This window comes from Lissotriton vulgaris, chromosome 8 (assembly GCF_964263255.1).
Source record: "Lissotriton vulgaris chromosome 8, aLisVul1.2, whole genome shotgun sequence".
NCBI classification, from domain to species: Eukaryota; Metazoa; Chordata; class Amphibia; order Caudata; family Salamandridae; genus Lissotriton; species Lissotriton vulgaris.
Genome location: NC_141696.1, coordinates 345,941,046 through 345,962,396, shown reverse-complemented (window position 1 = coordinate 345,962,396; position 21,351 = coordinate 345,941,046). Strand labels below are relative to the sequence as shown.

Below are 21,351 nucleotides of genomic sequence, written 5' to 3'. Positions count from 1 at the left end.
AATGCTGCTATTGAATTTGAACTTCCTCAGACATGGGGCCAATCAATCATTGTACCACTCTTCAAGAAGGGTTCTAGGGCTGAGGAATGCAACTACAGACCTATCTCCCTCCTCGATTCTTCTATCAAAGTACTAAGCAGGGTCCTCCTGGCTAGACTGGAAACTTGGGCAGAAGAGGAATCCATTTTATCACCAGTACAGTATGGATTCAGGAGGGGGATTGGTACGATGGAGCAATGCGTCAACCTCGACCTCATCATTAATAAATACACAACAGTTAAGGAAGGAAGCCTTTTTTTATGTTTTGCCGATCTCAGTTCTGCTTTGATTTGGTCGAACACTCACTCTTATGGCCTGTTTTAATAGATATGGGAGCACCTAAAGAAATCATATACTTTCTCGCTAGATTATATGAAATACTAACATGCAAGGTACGTTATGGGACGGCCGGCGAATGCACTCCTTATTTTAAAGTTAACAGAGGCATAAGGCAACGATGCGTTTTAGCACCACTTCTGTTTTCATTGTTCATCAATGAGATAGATATGATACTTGGAACTACTGCGGTGGATGCACCATGTATTGATGGTAAGCCCATTCCAATTCTGCTTTATGCAGACGACTCAGTACTTTTATCGCGTACTCAAAACGGTCTGCAACATCTCATTGACAACTTTTCTGCTTTTATAGTCAAACGGAAACTGGTAATGATTAAGGGCAAAACGTTTACGATGGCATGTGGGAAAAAGACCAAGCAAAATAGGACCTTCTTTTTAGACAATGTCAGGCTAGAACCCGTCAAGAAATTCTGTTACCTAGGGATAACTTTTTCTGGGGACGGGGGCTGGACTAGCGAACAGGAGTCTGTACAACTAAAATTGTCGAGGAACACCAACAGCATCTTTAGATTCGCAACTAAACTGGGGAACCGCAGAATAAAAGAAATGATCCACATCTACATCGTGAGGTGTTTGTCATCTGCACTGTACGGGGCCGGCGTGTGGGGACATAACACTAATAGTTGTAAGCTACTTCAACATCAGGAAAATCATTTCCTTAATCGCTTATTATGTACCCCGGCATCCGCTTCCATAGAGATCATACATAGGGAAGTAGGTTTAGCCTACATCGGAGATTTGGCCGCATTACGTCCCCTCTCCCTATGGAGATCCATTTGGTCTAAAGCAGAAACAGAATTTACACAAACCATAATTAAGGATTGTTTAAAACTAGAACATCATATGCGTATCCCCTGGTTTAGGCATATCCAGTTTTGGTTCAAGTCAGTTTTTGACCACGACCCATTTTTGAATCCAGAACTGGGCGTCCTGGTTTCAAAAAAAGAGCTTAAAGATCTGTTCCTGGAAAATGCAAAGAAGGTTAGGGCTACCAGATATGCAAGTCAACACACATAACGTTTTCTACAACAAACATAATATCACAGAAGGTCTCCAACAATATTTGATAACCGTCACCAAAAGTTCACACCGTTTTGTACTGACCCGACTGAGACTAGGCACAGTGCACCATCTAGTGTCCTTCCCCCATACTGGAAGGAGTAGCACTTTGCCCTGCCCATGCGACGGGATATCTAAACAGAGCTGTTGCCATTTTATGCTTTTCTGTAAATTTTATATTTCTTATAGGAAAATGTACCTAAAGCCTTTGTTTTTAACACCTTGGCTGCTAGGGGTTTTCCCGCTGCATGCTGGATCCTTTGAAATCCCATTGTTCATGACAAAGCCAGCTCGTCATAAGCGCAGGGCAGGTAACACCCATGACGAGCTGGCTTTGTCATCAGCGCTGAAGGGGTTAAAACATAACAAAAGAACTACTAAAGAAGCCTTGCAGTTAATGTTCGATTTGAAAAGCACAGATGTATGTTTGCATGTAGCCATTTACATTTTAAAATGTGTTTCCAGCAGAAAATCGATCATTCTATGATCCAGATTAACATGATCCCTGTAATTTTAATAGTTTGTATATTGCTGTTTGTACTGGTTTTATTTTGTATTTTAAATCGGTTGATTATTTATTTAGATGAAATTATCATATATTATTAATAATTTTAACACGAATTTAACCAGAAACTATATCCCTAAACGAAATATGAGCTATTCTAATCTTATCTGACCAACTTTGGGATTACGCACTTCATCACTTTATTTAAAGGAAATAATGTAATAATGCAACTAACTGTTTGTAAAGTGTCTTGAGCGAAACACCGTATTTCTGTCCTCTAAAAAGGATTTCATTTATCTAATTTTGGGGAGATTTAGTTCACGTCCTTGTTCTAGGATGGTAATCGTCCTTTTTAAAAAAATAAGGTTTATGATGTATTATCTGTTTTTATTTTTTTGTATGCTATATGGTTATATTTTATATACCAAATAAAGCATTTGAAATTTGAATTTGAATTTGCCTCCATAACTACAGCGCCACCTGCACAGAGCCTCTGTCCCTGCACGACACTGTGGGCTTACTTTATCAAATGTATTAATTGTTTCAATGTCATTCTTGTGTCCTCTTCTGATCTGGACCCACGAATAGCAGGTGTATGGAAAAATAACTTTGAGGAGTTGAAGCCCCCGCTATATCTTTTTCCAAAGCTAATGTTTCAAAATCTGTTTTCTACCAATTTAAACTAAAGTTCTTGCGTCATAACAAATTAGGTGTAATTCTGATTAGCTGAGGAGATTAAAATTCCTATGCCAGCCCTTTAACTTTGACTCCACTTTCTGAGTGGCCAATCCGCACGAATATTGACTTGCCAATACAAATCTGAATGTGCTTATTGTGCATTAACTATAATAGAAATTTGTCAAAGTGACGAACTTCTTAGCAAATAAAAAAATTCCTATTCCATACATTGATATGTAACAGCAGTATGCCACCGTTTTTAAAAATTAAGATTTTGAATCTAAAATGCAATTTTATCAGTTTGAACTAGTTAGAACATTTTAATACATTCTACACAGAACTTCCTTCAAAGACATCACACCTGCCAGTTTTTTTGTATATTCTCTTACCGACTTTGCTTGTCCCCAGTTTAGCTCAGATCGGGTTTGTTTATATTTATGGCTGTGTTCTAATTTTTTTTCAGTAGTGACAATTGTACCGTATTTTACGTTCTTTGTACATGTACTTCTGCTTTCTTCGTGTCTTTCTGGTACATGTTCCTTTCTTTAAAATCTCACTACAAATGTTTGTACTAAAAAGCACATGGGATACTCATAGAAAATGTGACGATGTGCAATATATTCCTAAAAGCAATGCTTTCCCTTTTTTGACATTGACGCATTGTTTTAAAGGGTAATTCGAGAGCCTGTTGGTCGAATATACTTTGCTGGAACAGAAACAGCGACGCAGTGGAGCGGCTACATGGAGGGCGCAGTTCAAGCCGGAGAAAGAGCAGCTAGAGAGGTACTGAAATATGACAAGTGCTCAAAATGGAGTTGACTTTTAAAAATTAATTTGCTCTAGCATGCAATATTTACCTCTACACCTGCAGAACAACAAGCAACCAGACGACGGGTTAATGTATGGCCGCTCTGTGAAATGTGAGTGTGAATGAGATGCTAATAAATGTTTTATAAGTTCGGTCACTGAGTGAAGCCGCTTGCCAAGAATTCTACTTCTCAAAAATCACAAATGCAAACCATCTGACTGGTGGAGGCACCAACATCACACTAGCCTGCTCTGTATACACCCAGCATCTGTCAATGCAGAGACCTCTTTGCTGAGGACTGTAGGGTCCAAAAGTCACTGAGACAATTCATCTGGCATAAGGAGGGGTAGGTATGACAAAATCTCATTGGACCTATTTTCAGGGTGAGGCCTAACCCACCATGGGCGCAAAGCAGGGTCAACACACAATGAGCTCTCCCAAGCTTCTCACCTTAATCCCTAAATCTGTGCATTTTCATAAAGAGGTAAGTAACACCAATGTTCCTGGATTCTGTAATCATTATTTTGATTTTTATTGAATACATTTCTTTGGAACACATCATCACTACTTGTTTCAGTAGCAGCCAAACAGCTGACATATGTTTCGCTACAAAATGCTGATTCTGAGGACTGTTAACCTCTTCCGTGCTAGGGACCGACCACGCCGTCATGAGACACGGGTGGCATGTGTTCATGACAGCGTGGTTCCGTCCTGCTGCGGCTGCTCCACCCACGTGGCACTGATTCCCCGCCTGTGCGGGCGAATTGATGAGCGGGCGTGGTCATGACAGACCACGCCGTCATGAGCACACGCCACCCGTGTCTCATGATGGCGTGGTTCCATCACGAGCATGGAAGGGTGACCTTCCGTTCTCCGGAAGCTCACCTTTGTGCTGCGGCAGAATTTTTGCCGTGACGTAGGGGCTAAAAAATGTAAGGCCAGGTGTATCATTCAAAAGAGCATTTTGCGATTCCCAAACAGCGATTTTTACTGAATCTCTATTTGGGAATCGCAAAATGCAATGTATGTAGGAATCACAAAAGATTTTCCGATTCCTTAATGTTACCTATTCACGGTTCGGTAAATAGTGAATTGTAATAGGTAATATGACTTCATTTGTTCCTAATGTCTAAAAGGCCCATAGGTGCGAATAGTTTTGAATTAGCTAAATTGCGATGACCTAATTGGTAATTGCAAATTAGGGATGAAAAGCTAAGGGTGCCTGGGAGCCTAAGCCCCCCTGAAGAACCCCCAAGAGTTAAATTGTGCACAGGTAGGGCACACACACAGGCCCGAGGGGCATTTGTGCGCAACATGGCACTTTGAAAAATGCATTCTGTTCATTTTTGAAATTTTGCACATGGTTACCATCAACTTGAAGTGCATTGAACTGTGCATTTATGAAAGGTTTCTTACATGTGCATTAGGGAATCGCATTGCATTCGCAATTCAGGTAATTTAAAAAAATTGAGATTAACTAAATTGCGAATGCAAAGCCTTTTCATACATAAGCAAAGGCCATTTTGCATTCGCAAATGGCCCAATTTTGGGATTTGCACCATTTGCGAATGCATAATACTGTCACACATCTGGCTCAAAGTATTGAAAATTTCAAGTTTTATAACATCTAAAGATGTTTAACTGCAACCAAAATTGAAGAATTAATCTTACTATATCCGGATGATAAGAACAGTGCAAACCACTGCATTCACTACAAAAAAAAAACATTCTATTAAATTGTATGCTCATCCAGATCTGACGCGTATCTAGGAACAATAATTTAATTATTTAAAATACAAATTTGAATGCTAATAGAAACAGACCAGAATAAAACAATATTAAAAATCCCAAAAGAGGGTGCAGATAGCTACAAACCCATCTATCAACACAAAGCATTTTCATATTGTAGAGATATAAGTTGCATAGCACAGCGGAATCAGAGAACCAAAGCCCGGTTAAGGGTTATAGTGCATAATTCAATATTTGTCCTCTCTATACATCCCAAATTAGATAATTACAGGGCTCATTGTATATCACGTGTAAAACGATGAAGATACATACTTAAGCATAAATTTATAATTGTGGGCAATATCTTGACAAAAATCAATCTAATCTCCACGATATTAAGCCTCAAAATCACTCTTTAGTCTGGAATAAAATTTGACTTAATAATTATGCCGTGTTACGGCAGTTGCAATATTAGGAAAATTGATAATAAATGAATAATCTAACAGTATATTTCCAATTGGAAATTATTCCTAAATTTGAACAAAAAAAATATATTTTCCATTCATTCAGAAGATTCATCAGCATGATTTATGTTTTGAAGAGGGTATTTCAAATTTCCACAGCAAAATAATACAGAATGCTGCTAATTGTGAACTCAGTTTTTGTGTAATATTATAGTGCTCCAAACTTTGGATGTAAAAGAGCTTTTGTTTTTCCGAATAAGTTACGGCGTGACATGTTTTTTAAACGGTTACCGTCATGTCTAACTACTTAACATATTGTTTCAGATACTGTGCAGCATGGGGAAAATTTCGAAGGGGGAAATCTGGAAACCAGAACCAGAGTCATTGGTGCGTATCCCTTCATATGATATTAAACCATTTATGTCACAATGAAGTACAGCAGTGCACAAGTCGAATTTTAGTAGTGAAATACTACTGGCCAGTATTGAGCATCACATGTGCCAGTGTGGAACACATCTCACATATTTGAATTCACTATTGCTCCAAAAGATACACAAGGTACTTAAGTCTCGCTGTGCTTGTTACACAGTTCTGAATAGGTATTTAGGACGTTATTTAGGGTTTGGAAGACGGCATACTCTGTCAAAATGTGGCGGATATCCTGTCTGTCGTATTATAAGTGACATAGGCTTTAATGCACTTGTAATATAATGGAGGGGCTATCCGTCTTGCTTGCGATAGAGTACCCGTATTCCAAACTGTAAATAAGGCCCTATGTCTTGGCACTGCACAGTGGCAGCTCCCCTGCTAAGGCATAGTATCGTCGCCCCACTATTTTTTTTTTTTAAACAAAGGGGAAATAAAATGATAATGCGTTATTACAATTTTACTTTCTCCTACATACGCAGCTTTGCGTGAGGGGGCATGGGAAGAGGAAGAGTGGTAGGCAGCACCCTCCTAAGTATGCAATGACTGCTTGGCCAGCTCCCATGGAGCCAACGTGGCAAACATGCCCAGGCCTCCAGTCAGCGTCTGAGCGATGTAACAACCGGATTTTCCGCTCAGATGAAATCAGCCCCTAGGGGCCCCTCTAACCCAGCCGGAACGTAATCACCTCCCACCTCAGGACGTATTTACAATGGGTATAGACATATATGTACGTACATTTCGTACCTAAGGATGGGGAAGACAGCAATAAACATGCATAGGTTTTCTACAATATCCTATTTATACCAACTAGTCTCGCGGCCACTTCGGCCCAGACTAATCTACCCTAGGGCAGGTCTGAATATGTACCCTTACACACTGATCACTATCAGTGCTCACTCGACACACAATCTGGCGTGTCTACACACATGGGTCTGCAGCCCCAGTGCTCTCATTTTCCAAACAGTCCACAATCAGGCGAACCTCCACACTGTGTCCCCCCAGTGCTCTCACTTATACACACGGTCCACAATCCAGCGAACCTCTACACTGTGTCCCCCCAGTGTTCTCATTAACGCCGTTCACTGACGACGACCACTTTCCTATGAGTACTTAAGAAGGAAATCTCTCACTTGTCTACTCGGGATAAAACTACAATAGTCGAAATCAGTATAACTTGTCAAAATGATGTGTATATATGTACCTTCTGCTCTTGACATCAAACATACCCTCCTTCCCTCATTGTTCATTCATTCCTTACCTGATCGGGAATCACAACCGTTCATGCAAACAATGCCTGACTAGAAAGTACGGTTACCTCGATTGAACAAGAATACAAGGCACATGTCAGTTCACTAAGAACTCGGGGTATTTATTAGCAGTTAACACAAACACAATACTATGCGATATGTATATATTCTGCAAAGAAAAAGACAAAAGGGGTTAGAATGAGCGCTCAATATGGGAAAGGGCGGAGGTCACCTGGTTAATATGAAGTCGGGGCTCGGTAGTCATCTAGGTTCCCTTCTCGTCTCTGTGTCTTGGCTCGTCTCGGGATCACACCTCAGCCGTCACAAGTACACGTCTGCACCGCTAGGCTCAACCTCCTCTGCTTCCCTCCAAGGCACTGGAACCTCGCTCGCTATTAGCTACCGTCTCTCTCTCTCTCTGGCTCTATGCGCTCCGCGCTATTTCTCCTCCAGTCTTTCTCAGAGAGTCTCGGTCTCAGAATATTTCTCGGACTTCAAAATGGCGACTGTCCGCCTTGAAGATAATTAATAGCATAGATGCTAACGGCTAGCTGCCGCCTACGAACTAACTGACTCATTGCCTAACACTTTCGCTAATATCAAAGCCTGTCCCTTCATGGAAAGTTACGGCCAGTAACCTGCCGCCCACCAAATTCTTGTACCTCCTCGTACCAAAGACACGTTCCCAGCCGGCCGGCCTGGAGTTGTGTCTTCGGAGTGGAGAAAAATACATTCCTTCGATAAGGGCCAGCCTGAGCCGGTTCTCTCCAAGCGAACAACACCTTGAAACTAAAACATTACACTTGACCTAGAAGGCCTCTCCAGCTACCGGGCAGAAAGCAAGATGGAGTCTGTCCCGTTTAAGGCCTACCAGGCCCAAAATACGCATAACTCCATGGGAAATATGCTAATACTCTAGCAAAAGAATGGATCATCACTAGCACTTATATATCTATTCCCTAGCTTAAGCTCATAAGCCCTGATCTAAGAAAAAGGGTACGAAAATGCACTACTGTGCCTTATGAATAGGTCCTACTTATAGTCCTCATCCCTATACTATAAAGGTGATAGACTGGAGTCATTCTCCATCATCCTCCCTCTAAAAAGGGCCAGAAAAAGTCGGTTATTACAAGCGCCAACACACGGTGCTCAGACCAATCATAGTGCTGCTAAGGCAGCATTGTGATTGGCTGACTGGGATCCTGGGTGTGCTTCCTGTGGCTGAGCGAGGGACAACTACGGATGAGAGACACATGGACGAAACCCACCCAACTCCCTACCTCAGATCCGTTGGGCCCGACTACCTCCGATATCATGTGAAAAAGAAAATGCACTCGCAGACATGACAGAGACACGCACCCGTGACTTACACACCACAGCCAACACACATGAAGGCACACATGCAATCACAGAGTGCAGGCATATATACACAGGTCATTTCCTCCCCTCTTAGCCATCTTCCTGTCTTCCCTTTCCTTTTCATCTTCTCCTTCTTCCCCCTCTTCCCTACTTTGCTTTCTTTTCCCTCTTTCCTTACTTGTATTGCTCACACTTTTCCTCTTTATTTCCTTACTCTGCTTCTTTATTTCCCACCCTTCACCATGAGAATTTACAATATTTTGGCTTTGCAGTGCTTAGTACACTGGCCAGTTAGTGCCAATATACTTTATACATCGGTCATTGAATGCAAAGGACGGCGTAAAATTATAAACAGTGCTGCAATCTATATATCTTCCTTCATAACAAAGAAAAAAGAAATCCCAGATCCTATAGAAGTCAGAGGACTGTTTTCTCCTAATTCTCAAATATCATCTGAAAATGACTATTGTTCATTAACTCAAACTCCACAGGACTAGAGAGAAAAATGTTTGAATTGCTTTATTATCATGTGTTGCCCTACAAAGAATTTAGAAACCCTTCCTACATGTCTCCAGAGGCACAATCCTGAATTGTTTGCCAAGAATTCTTTGTATGTCTAGAGCTACTCAGTTGCTTTGTTTTTGTATGGCGTTTGCTGGAAATGGGTCACATGTTAACACTGATGTCCCTTGCCAAATGCACTTTTATAACAGGAAATCCAACTGAATGTTATTTTTGATAACTTGGTGAAAGGATGCAGTTCTACAGAATATTCTCCTATACCACAGTAGACTGTATTAAGTCAAAAGGACTCCCCAGTACAATATAATTCCACTGTAGGACTATTGGGGGGAGGGTACGTAACGTAATCTTTACAGTGCAGGTTGGTACAATGTAGGTAAGTACTACGTGTGCCTTTTTGGGGCCTGTTCACAACGCAGTGCTTTACCATGCAGACAAGTATTTTTTTATGACGTATTTTTAATGTCACTTAAAAAAAGGGGGGTTATTTGAGGGTTAAGAAATAGGTTTCTTAGCATTTATGAGCAGGTAAAAAAAAGTTCAGGGAGGTAAGATTTTAGGGTTGAGGAGCGGATAGGTATGCAGAGAGGTAAGGGTTTTTTTAAGGTTCATGGGTGGGCAGAGGTAACAGGAGGTAAAGGATGTTTAGGGTCATTCGGGGTGTTTTCAGGGTTTAGGGATGGGTAGAAATAAAAGAAAAAAAGGAGATAAGGAATTAAGGAAAAAGGGACTATGAGAGAGATTATATATATATGAATGTATTACAAAGTGGAGGTAGCCACATTGTAGTTATGATTAATATTCAGAGAAATAAGATTTTGATTGGTAATAACTTTGCAACCCCTAGGACGAATCTCCACAAAACATTTCAGACCTATTCTTTTTTCTACATTGGTCAAAGATGCTAAGTTTTGTGGTGATTAGTTGGTGTGCAAAGAAAAATGGGGAGAGTTCCCAAAACAAATGTTTCCACCAATGCATTTTCCATAGAGTTTTTAGACAGATGTAGTAGCAAAATGGCTGAGCAGATTCTCATGATATTTAGCTGGAATATAGATGATTATGGTGCGGAAGGGCCCTTTTTGTTATTTGAAGTAAATTGGTTCAGTCGTTTTTAAGCAATAAGGGAAAAACACTTAGTGGTATATTGGGTCACAGTATACTGCAGTAATTTTGTGGTATAAAGTGACACATAGCTATGACAAAACTAAATATTATTGACTAATGAAACCCTCTCCAAACTATAAATGTAGCCGTAGTCTTTAGACCACACTTTGACTTTGTTCTTGGTTTGAATTTTTAATATAGCTTATTACTGGTTTGTAAATCAATCAGAAGAAATGAGGCACTTTAGCAAAGTTTCTATAGGTGGGGAAAAGTATTTTAGTGTTTTATATATTTAAAAAATGTTTACTAAGGATCGCAGTTCTCCCTGAAAACTATCTAGGTACCTATTGAAATAAAAAAAAATTAAAAATTAAAACTAAAACTCCAGGACACACCACTCCACTCCACTGTATGACATGCCACTCCACTGTACAACACAAAAATTAACTCAACGACACTTCACGCCATTGCACTGTACGACAAAGCACTCCACTCTGCGACATGGCACTTTGCTCTAAGCCACTCCACTCTAAGACACTGTATGACATGCCACTCCCCGGTACTCTACGACATACCACTATACTCTACAATACTCTATTCCACTCTATGCTCCTCCACTCTATGGCACTGTATGATACGGCACTCCATTTGCCTCTATGACAGGCCACTCCATTACACTCTGACATGCATCTACACTCTACAGCACTCCACTCCACTCTACGACACTCCACTACACTCTACGACACTCTACTCCACTCAGCGAGACACCACTCCGTTCTTCAAAATGCCACTCCACTCTATGCCACTACAGTCTACGTCCCTCAACTCTAAGACACTCTACGATACACTACTCTATGACACACCACTCCACTCTACGACATGCCACTCCAATCCTCAGCATCTATTGAAATCTAAAAAAATATTTATATATGAGCAAAGACACTCTATGGCACACCACACCAGCCTGACATCCTACTTTACGACAATCCACTCCAGTCTGCTGACACTCCACTCTATGCCATAGCACACCACGACATGCCACTCCAATATATGACTTGCCACTCCACTGTATGACACATCACTCCACTCTACGATATGCCACTCCACTCTATGGCATGCCAGTCCATTCTGCACCACTTCTACATCACTCTAAGAATCTCTTTTTTTTTTACAGAGTATTTTATAGCATGAAATTGACCCGAATCGGGTATCAGAGCGCTTACATAGCACCAGTTGCATTACATGAGGTCACATTCATTTTTTCTTAGGCATGGGGAGATTAATTGATTTGCCCAGAATCACAGGATGTTCAGTGTCATTACAGAGACTCGAACCCAGTTCACCAGATTAGAGGTCGACCACCTTGCCGTTGAGCCAACTCCTCTCCCCAATTTTTGACATGCGACACGTCACTCCCCTGCACTATGTGACACGCCGCTCAACTCAATGACAGTCCGAGATACTGCACTGAGACACTGCACTGTATGACACACCACTCCACTCTACAACATGCCACTCCATTCTAGAGCACTCCACTATACACCATTCCCCTCTAAGACACTCTACGATTCTTCACTCTATGACACACCCGCCCACTTTATTCTACGACCACCACTTCACGCTGCCCGACTCCATTCTACAACACTCTACTCCACTTTATGCCCCTCCACTCTATCTCACTCCACGAACCCCACTTCATTTCACTCTATGACATGCCACTCCACTCTAAGAAACACCACTCCACTCTATGCAAGTCCACTCTATTCCCCTACACTCTAACACACTGTATGTTCATGCCACTCTATGACACACCGCCGAACTAAACTTACGGCACGCCACTCCACTCTTTGATATGGCACTCCACTCTACGAAACTGCACTCCACTCTGACACTCCATGCCATCCACTGTATGACACGTCACTCTACTCTACACACCACTCCACTTTACACCACTCCACCTTACACCACACCACTCTACACCAGTACACTCTATGCACCTCCAATCTATGCCACTCCACTCTATGCCATTCCACCCTACGCCATGGCACTCTATGTCATAACATTCTATGCCATGACACTGTACCACACACCCACTCTACGCCAGTGCACTCTATGCTGTTTCACTGTACTCCTTTGTACCACACACCACTTAAATCTATGACACGCCACTCCACTCTATGACACAGCACCACACGGTACAATACAACACTCCACACCATTCCACTCTGCAACATGCCAATCTACTGTACACCTTGCCACTTCACTCTACAACATCCCATTCTAGTCTTGGGCACTCCAGTCTATGCCCCTCCTCTTTAGGATACTCTGACATATCACTTTATGACACACAACTCCACTCTAGTCTATGACGCACCACTCCACAATACACTATGACATTGTATGTCACGAAACTATATGCCACGACACTGTAGGCCATGATACTCTATGACACAAAGCTCTACAACACTCCGCTCTGCGGCACTGCACTCGATCCAGTCCACTCTACTCCACTCATTGAAATTCAATGAAAAACCAAAGGTTAAAGATTTGTTTTAGTTAGGAAAACTTTATTTATACATTTTATACAAAACCGACTTAAACTACACAAACATTAGAATTTCTAAAGTTAGAGCTATTAATTAAAGTTATAAATTGCTCCCCACATAAAACTTACTAACTATAACTAACCTTAAACCTTTTTTAGTTTTCATTGAATATATATATATATATATATATATATATATATATATATATATATATATATATATATATATATATATATATAGGATGAATAGATAGATAGATAGATAGATAGATAGATAGATAGATAGATAGATAGATAGATAGATAGATAGATAGATAGATAGATAGATACCCACGATACTCTGTCCCTCCACCTGTCCACAAGCACTTCTGTTTTAGCTTTATTTGTTTCAGACAAAGAAAGATATGATGCATTTTGGCCATACAGGTCTTGCTCTTGCTCACATGCTGTCTGATTGAAATGGAAAACCTTACGTAGTGTTATCAGCACTTGTAACACTTGACCTAGGACCTTGGGTAGAATTTTATTCAAACACAAAACCTTTGGTGGCATATAGGACCTCCAGTTGGGTTATTATTAATATTATTTTTTTGAAGTTTGAAAAGTGCACAGCTATGCCCAATGGAGGTGTCCCGGCGCCGAAGCAGTCTACTGATTAGAAGGGAAAGGGAAGAAGCTAGATGTAGTTGAAAAGGCAGATTTTGAGGGCACAACGGAAAGTGAGCTTCGTCTCTGATAAGCGGATCGATAGTGGCAGGGTGTTCCAGAGTTTAGCTACCCTGATCGCAAAAGCTCTACCGCCAGTCCTTGCCTTGCGAAAGCGGGGAGAGACAAGGAGACATAGATGGTTCTGGCATGACGTAATGTTGGGGCCTGTTTCTCAGATAAACCAGGCCCAGTCCCCTGGTTGCTCTGAATGCCAGAGTCAGGGCCTTGAATTCAATGCGCCTGATCATGGGTAACCAGTGAAGGTTCTTCAGGTGGGGGGAGATTGAGTTCTTTATAATATAGGACACTGAGTGGAGTACTATTCCAACACAGGGACCTTAATAAAGAACTATACCAACCACCCAGTAGAGTACCTTGTGTATCCACTCTTGCCCTTCATCCATACAACAGACCCTAAGTTAAACCTATTGCACAATTATTGACCCACTAAGAATATCAATGTGGAGGGATGAGAAGAGCACCCAACACCTGCCAGAGCATTTGAGAAATCCCCATGCAAAGTGACAGACAGATTGTCAAACTGCTAAAGCCACCTGCACCCTGACATCTGAAGGCAAGCTTAAGCTTTCCCGCCAAGATGTTTCCAGTCTGTGGCAACACCCAGCTTGTAGGGCTCTTCGCATATATATATATACTAGCCTTGCAAGCTATTTGTAAATTGTAATTCGAGCTCCATGGATACCGTGATTATTCTGCTGGGGGATTTTAACTGTGCTCTGTGTAAATCAGCTAACCTGAAAATCTGTGGCATTTATATGGAAGAGGGGGTACTCAATTGCCATTTTGCACACACAAAGGCTGGGGATCATCTCAATGATTTAAAGTCTTGTTATGATTTGGGATTTGCGAAATGAACTTGTTCCCACCCCTCTAATTATGTCCCCGACCTTCAATGGTAGAGGATTTGTATCCACCATTGATTTTATGCTGGTTTCACACACGCTTGTCCTGAGTTTGTTGTCCTTTATGATAGGGACTATTGTGTTGAGTGACCATTATCCACTTTGTCTTAAGTTACAACTTCAAGCTCAAAACATTGTGAGGAAGAACCATGTGAACCAGGTGATGGGATCCTTAGAGCTGAACAAAACGAATGGGTATGGTCTTCGTTGGTCCAAAGTAGACCCTGAGGTATTGACTAAGCAGCTTATCGCATCCTGTAAAACTGCTTTCGAGATCTGCTTAAATGAGCTTTCTACTGCAGATGACTTAACTCATTATTTCCTTGCGATAACTAAAGAGGTTAGGAAGTTACTGACTGCTCAATGCCATACCCGGCCAAAAACCACTGGCTGATTCAATAGCACATGCACCAAGGCATACTCCAGCCTGAAGGTAGAGCTACATAGACAACCTACATCCCACTAGGGGATAAAGAGGGCTAGAGTTTCTTATAGGAGGACAATTGCTGCTAGAAAGAGGTCACTGAAGGAGGAAGCCTGGGAGTCGCTACATGCCGCAGCCCAAAAAAAGGACTCTACGGCCTTCTGGAAGATCTTAAGGACACCGCCCCTGTGCGGGGGTGTAGGTCCTTTCATTGAGATTGCAATCTCAGAAAAGGATTGGATAACCCACTTTTCTGCATTACATAATGGCCCAGCACCGATGAGCAGCCATCTCAGGGTCCTGTCTGTGTACACAATGGCAACCTTCATGTAACGCTGGATGAAATGGTACGGGCTCTTGCCCGTAACAAGGGGGGCAAGGTTCTGGGGGCTGATGGCGTGCCACTTGACTTGTTCAAGTCAAATGTCCCGCTCTGGGCCCCACTACTAACCCAGGTGGTTAACGCCAGTGACTGTACCACCTTCCAGGAGACTTGGACGGAGTCCATCTTTGTCCCAATTTTCAAGAAGGGAAATCCTGGTTCTTATGGACCAATTTCCCTTCTTGACTCAATGGTGAAGGTAGCAGGCCAAGTTGTCCTGCAGAGACTACAGGACTGGGCAATAGAAAATAATGTTCTTTCCGATCTCCAGTACGGGTTTCGGGAGGTTTTGGGAACCCTGGAACAGAGTATAAACCTGGCAATGATTGTCAGGAAATACACAAGAGCCAAAAAAGGATGACTATACTTAGTCTTCGTTGATTTGACGGCAGCATTTGACTCTGTAATCCATGCGAGGTGATGGGGGATTCTTGCCAACCTTGGTGTGGATCCTAATATTATTGCCTTCCTGCCCCGTTTCTACGAGGGAGCTTCAGCCAGTGTAGGATATGGGGTGGACGGCCAGTGTACAGTAGGATTTCCTGTTAGAAGAGGGGTCAGGCATGGCTGCGTCCTGGTTCCCTTTCTTTTTCATTTATACATCAATGGCCTGGCTGAGGCACTCCTTAAGAGTGGGCATGATTTTTCCCAAGTAGGTGGGAGACCTATACCGGCTCTCCTTTACAACGCAAATTATGCTGTTTTAATGGCGCGTACAGGTAATGGGTTGCAAAGGGCCCTGACCAGTTTTAACACCTTTGTGCTAGACTTGGGCTTAAAGATTATTCTTTCCAAAACGTTTAAAATTAATTATGCTACTGGAACCCGGAATATTACGGGGCGGTACATCTATCTGGATTGTGCTAAGCTCGCAACTACAACTCCTTTTTCGTATCTCGGTGTCCTCTTCAGTCATAACAACACATGGACCCGAGAAATTGAGCGGAAATAACTGGGTTTCAGTAGATCTACCGGTGCCTTGGCTAGTTTTGCAAAGAGACTGGGAAGGAAGCCACCCGGTGAACTCTTGCAAATTTACAAGGCTTAGTGTACCTCAGCAGCGATATACGGGGCAGGGGTATGGGGTGTTGCCAATTCCCTTCCCTTACAAACTGTGGAAAACGCTTTCCTCCGGTATATCCTTTCTGTCCCTCCTGGCACGTCCTCTTTTGTATGCCATGAGGAGTTGGGCCTCCCGTATCTAGCAGATCTTATCAAACCTGAGCCAATTCTTCTATGGCATAGGATCTGGATTAGTGAGCAGACTCACTTAAATAGAGACATCCTGCTTGACTGTATTAAGTTGGATGGGGCACTGAAGATACCCCGGCTTAGGTTTATTTACAGGTTTATGAATGGTCTTGGACACCCAGAGTTTTACTCAAATCCCAGCTCTATGACTCGAGTATTGAGGAAAACCCTGAAAATAGTGTGCCGCGAATTGTTGGGTTCTGTTAGAATAGCAGATGGGGCCTCTAAACCTACAGTTATCCAACATAAGCTAAGGCTTAGTTCTCTGGGTATGGAACCTTACTTAAATGGTGTCCCAAGTGGACATGATAGAATGCTGTTGATAAGATTCAGACTGGGTATGGTACACAGACTAGTGACTACACCAAAAATGAAAGATTGGTCAAGAGTGTTACCTCCGTGTTCGTGTGACACTCACTCAGAGCAGTCTGCCATCCACCTAGTCTAGAACTAAGGTAAGTCTGGTTACTTCCTCTTTTAAGACAGCAGGGCCTAAGGCAATGCCGCCCAACACTTGTTCGTTAACAAGTTTTAGAGAATGAACACGTGGCATGGAGGGTATCTACTTTTGTGAAAAATTCTCTGCGGTTGAGGAAAAGCATGTCATTTGAACTCTGCGAGTCTGCCTTTTAGGTGAATTATTGGGACTTGAATTATATTTGGCTTTTATGTAAAATACATTTTTAATGTAAGGTGTCTTTGCTATTTTAAGCTTCCTTTTAACTTGGATATTTTAACTATGAAATGTTATCTTAAATATTTAATAATTGTGATATGTGCTTTTATGACTGTAATTTTCATGGTTGAATAAAGCTTAATTGAATTGAATTGAATATATACTAAGTTAGACCACAATGGTCCTATTTTTCGTGTTTCTTAGAAAACAGATTAAACCTCAGAGAGCTCAGAGAGCTACAGTAGTAAAAAATAATTTTTCAGTCGAATGAATTGATTTCTAACAGTAGCTATATTTTCTCAGGATGTGCCGGCGCTGCCCTTCCCTACAACATTTTGGGAGAGGAACCTTCCGTCGGTGCAGGGCCTAATGAAGTTCTGTGGATTTTCTCTTGTTATGACGTCGGCTGTCATTGCTGGACTCTTAGCTCACAAAAGGGGGCTATTGGTTAGAAACTGAGCACGCTGCTTGGCCAACGCAAAATACCTTTTGTTTAGGTAATCAGTGTTGAAGACAATTGCGTGTGTCCGAATGTTTGGGTGTATCGTAATAAGTAAGTCAAAGTTAACTTTGCTTTCAAGCTATGTATCAAAGGATCATTTTCTTCAGATTTTAATACATTTGTTTTATTCCTCATAATAGAGTGTGAACTTTTTAATAGCAAAAACCTCAAAGGGATCAGAGACTGCACACTACAGGATGCCAACATTGAACAAATTAACTTTTTGTGTTGTGTTTATCAATAAATAAATTGTCTGTGCATTGTCCGTAATCATTGAAAAGTGTGTTCTTGTGTCTCGCTTACCGAATTGATTTGAATGGCTTAACATTGATTGTTGTCAGTCTCAAAAATTTGCTCTTCAAAAATGTTCCCTCAGCCATGTGCTGATATTGGAAACAGGTAGAACATTACTCCGGGAACCCATGAATTGGGGGACAAATGTGAAAGTAAATCTGTTTTGGCCTATTTGGTCACAAAGGCTGCATTCTAAAATATCTTATGGGGTTAGGGCACCTCCTGCAGAGATCTTTGTGGGCCCAGCAGTCTCAGGGGTATAAAAACAATGGTAACCTAACACTGTCTTTTGTCTTACAGTTTTGACTCCTTAAAAGACTAGCTACAATTTTTACTCCTAACATAGTATTGAAGTGTAATGTGGCTTCTACAAATCATCTTGTGTAAAATTCAGATAACAGATTTTAACTTTATGTAGATAGGTGAGTGGGATACTCTTTGAACAAGGTGATCTGTTACTTGCAATTATAGCACAGTGAGCTGTGGATCAGCACCAAGGAGCTGCTTGCAAGCTGCACGTCATGGGTTTAGAGCATTAATATTTTTTCTTAAACTCTCACTATTATAAGGTAGTAATATGGTCTTTGTAGCACAGATGACCCCACTCATTGCGTTATGTTTTAAATCCGAACGTTGTTTTTCTTTCAACCGTGCACTCTTAACATATAAGACCTACCAGCAAAGGTGATATATGTCTCTTACAGCATGTTACTCGTATCGCCTTATATGGCACAATTCCTGTATTTTGATTTTACACATTTCATTTTGTGTCAGTGTTTAATATGAGTGTGTATTGTAAAGCACTTTGACACCCTGGACACGAGTAGCACAATTTAAGAATTACATTTATAAAACGTCTGTGCTCTTTAAATTGTTATCTGTGTAACTACTCAACTATTCCTACAGACCGATGCATGGCACTCTTACAGTACATTCATATCACTTATATACAGTGGTTGAGCAAAGTCAAAAATCTGCTGCCAATGTTTTTTTTAAGTATTTGTGAAGTGATAACAAGCTGAGTGCCTTTGTTTCAATCTGTTTCATTGGCAGCTAGGTGATAGGCTACAGATAGCTTCCAGGCACAAACATACTTAAACAAAAGGAGTGCTGCAAGCCCCTTAAGTACAGCCTTTATTTTGGACCTAGTTGGAATTGAAAATAAGAAAGCCCCTAAAAAGCAGACTGTTGCAAAATGGGCTCCGTCCATTTAGCACAACCAGATTTTTTGCTTTTTTGCACTTGATTTGGGACTTTTTACTGTGGGTGAGTCCCACTGTTTGCGTCTCACCCGTGGTAATCACATTGTAAATGGGATGCACATGTTTACTGCCAGTGTCAGCCTTTAAAGATATGACTGTTGCGACAGAGAAAGGTTAAGGGGCACTTGGCTGGTTACATGTGAAGACTTGTGCTCACATGTGAGAGCTGTACGTGTGAGACTACTGTCGTGCGCAGCTCGTTAACTGCACATTTGTAGTTTGGTGCAGAGAGTGCTTTGCAGAGTTAGTTACCTGGGATGGGCCGTATAATATTAGTGGGCACTTATTTTGTTAGACAAACTTTATTAGGTTTCAAAAGGTGTATACAAGTCTCACAATTGTGACAAATGGATAAGCACAGATTATCCAGACTTACAACTTGAAACAAGTATGTGTACATGGTAAAGTGGATTGTGTCATGTGTCACTAAGCACTTATAGAGCAAAATGTTTCCCTGAACATTTTCGCCCCTCCCCATCTTTCCCCTTGCTGGCAGGTATAAACTCACAATGCTGACATCATAAAGAACATTCATGACATGGGTAACACAATGCTACAAGTGCCTACATGCAAAATGCAGTACAGTATACCATTATATAGTGGAATGGCCAGGGTGTAAAAGAATATGTGAAGGTGTGTATTCAGCGTTAGGCCCACCCTATGCTGACATTAGAGAGTTAGCAGAAATCATTCTAAAGAGCCCATGAGACTAGTTCAAGTTATGATTTAATTGATGTAGATGTACCTGGGGTATTTAGAGTTTTAAAGGTATCTAGAAGGGTGTCCCATTCCATGGCAATGGTACTTTCCTTAAGCCCCTATACTCTTCTCTGCGAAGTGCTCCTCCCTCCGCCCTGCCCTACTGCACTACGTCCTCCCTCCACGATGTTATATTCGAAGGGACTGCTGATTTCAATCATTTAGTTGTTAGGTGCTTTATTATTGGGCACTGATAGGAAAAGTCAGTATGGCTTACTGTTTTGTTTGCAGTCACACTTTATTATACACATAGGGCAAATCTGCCTTAGAGTGCATTTTCACTTCTCTTTGGCATACAAAGTTGTGCAAGATATCAAAATGGGGTAAAAAGTGTGCACCGATTTCAAATAAGAAGTCACAAGCTGATATATGTACATCTAATTGGTTGTTCAACATTCTTACATTTCTCTGGCTCAGCCCATTATCAGAGCCAGATGTTTTTTGTTACCCAGCTGGGCCAAGTTAATTACTTCGCTGCCCAGCCGCGGGAACAAAGGCCGCCCCACACAAAAGTATTCATTAACAGTGCTTCTCTCAGGAGGAAGGTGTGAGGAAGAATATCTACATCTGTTAATTAGCTGCCACACTGTGCCAGGGTGGGACAACCCAGGCCCACTAAACAAAGGAGGGAGCCTAGACAACTGCAGACAATACAGCAGGGGGCTTCTCTTTGAAGTTGTGTGGGAAAAGAACCTGGCAGCTATGGGTGGAGCTGAGGCTCCCAGAGGAGCTGTGACCAATGCTTTTTAGATGGCACCACCTTGAACTGGCCCAGCATGCTGTGCAGGATGGTTGGGACAGAAGTGTATGGATGATATGGCACCCTAGTATTGGCCAGAGTTAACTCCAGGAACAGTGGGTCTTTTCAAGGGTAAGCGAGGCTGGCCCCTTTTTCGCCCTGAGGACCCTTTGGGGCTTGATCTGGACTGCTGCACCCCAGTACAAGGAAAGGAGCAGGAGAGACAAAGACCAGGTGGAAAGCTGGTGCAGGAAGCCAGTGGAACCAGCTTCCCTCAAAGTATTCCACTTCTGAGGCCATGAGGCCTGCTGAAACTGCTCCTGGTGGCTAGAGCTCACCACCAGGAGTACAATTATCTGAAGATATTTCAAATTGGCACATCAACACGAGATATTCATATTGAAAGATTCCTAAACGTTGACCCACTTGAGGAATGGAGCGTGTGGTTTTTAACTGCAATCTTGGAGATTACCCCTGGGCTATGTCTGAGCGCCGGCACAAGGATTATTCTTCTATTTTACCCTGTGTGGCGGTGTGTGCAGGGTCCTTCCCACACTGTGGTCCCCCATCTCCCGGGGGACA

At 41.8% G+C, this 21,351-nt stretch overlaps 1 protein-coding gene across 1 annotated transcript in view; it reads left to right on the top strand.

Annotated features, from left to right (window-relative positions):
• LOC147697031 (amine oxidase [flavin-containing] A-like) overlaps window positions 1–17,980 on the top strand; it is a 562,294-nt gene extending 544,314 nt beyond the window's left edge. The window contains exons 13-15 of the mRNA XM_086934108.1: window positions 3,312–3,423; window positions 5,965–6,027; window positions 17,517–17,980. Of these exons, the coding sequence (XP_086790234.1) occupies window positions 3,312–3,423; window positions 5,965–6,027; window positions 17,517–17,672 (331 nt within the window). The 3' untranslated portion in view covers window positions 17,673–17,980. The remainder of the gene's footprint in view (window positions 1–3,311; window positions 3,424–5,964; window positions 6,028–17,516) is intronic.
• The last annotated feature ends 3,371 nt before the right edge of the window (window positions 17,981–21,351 follow it).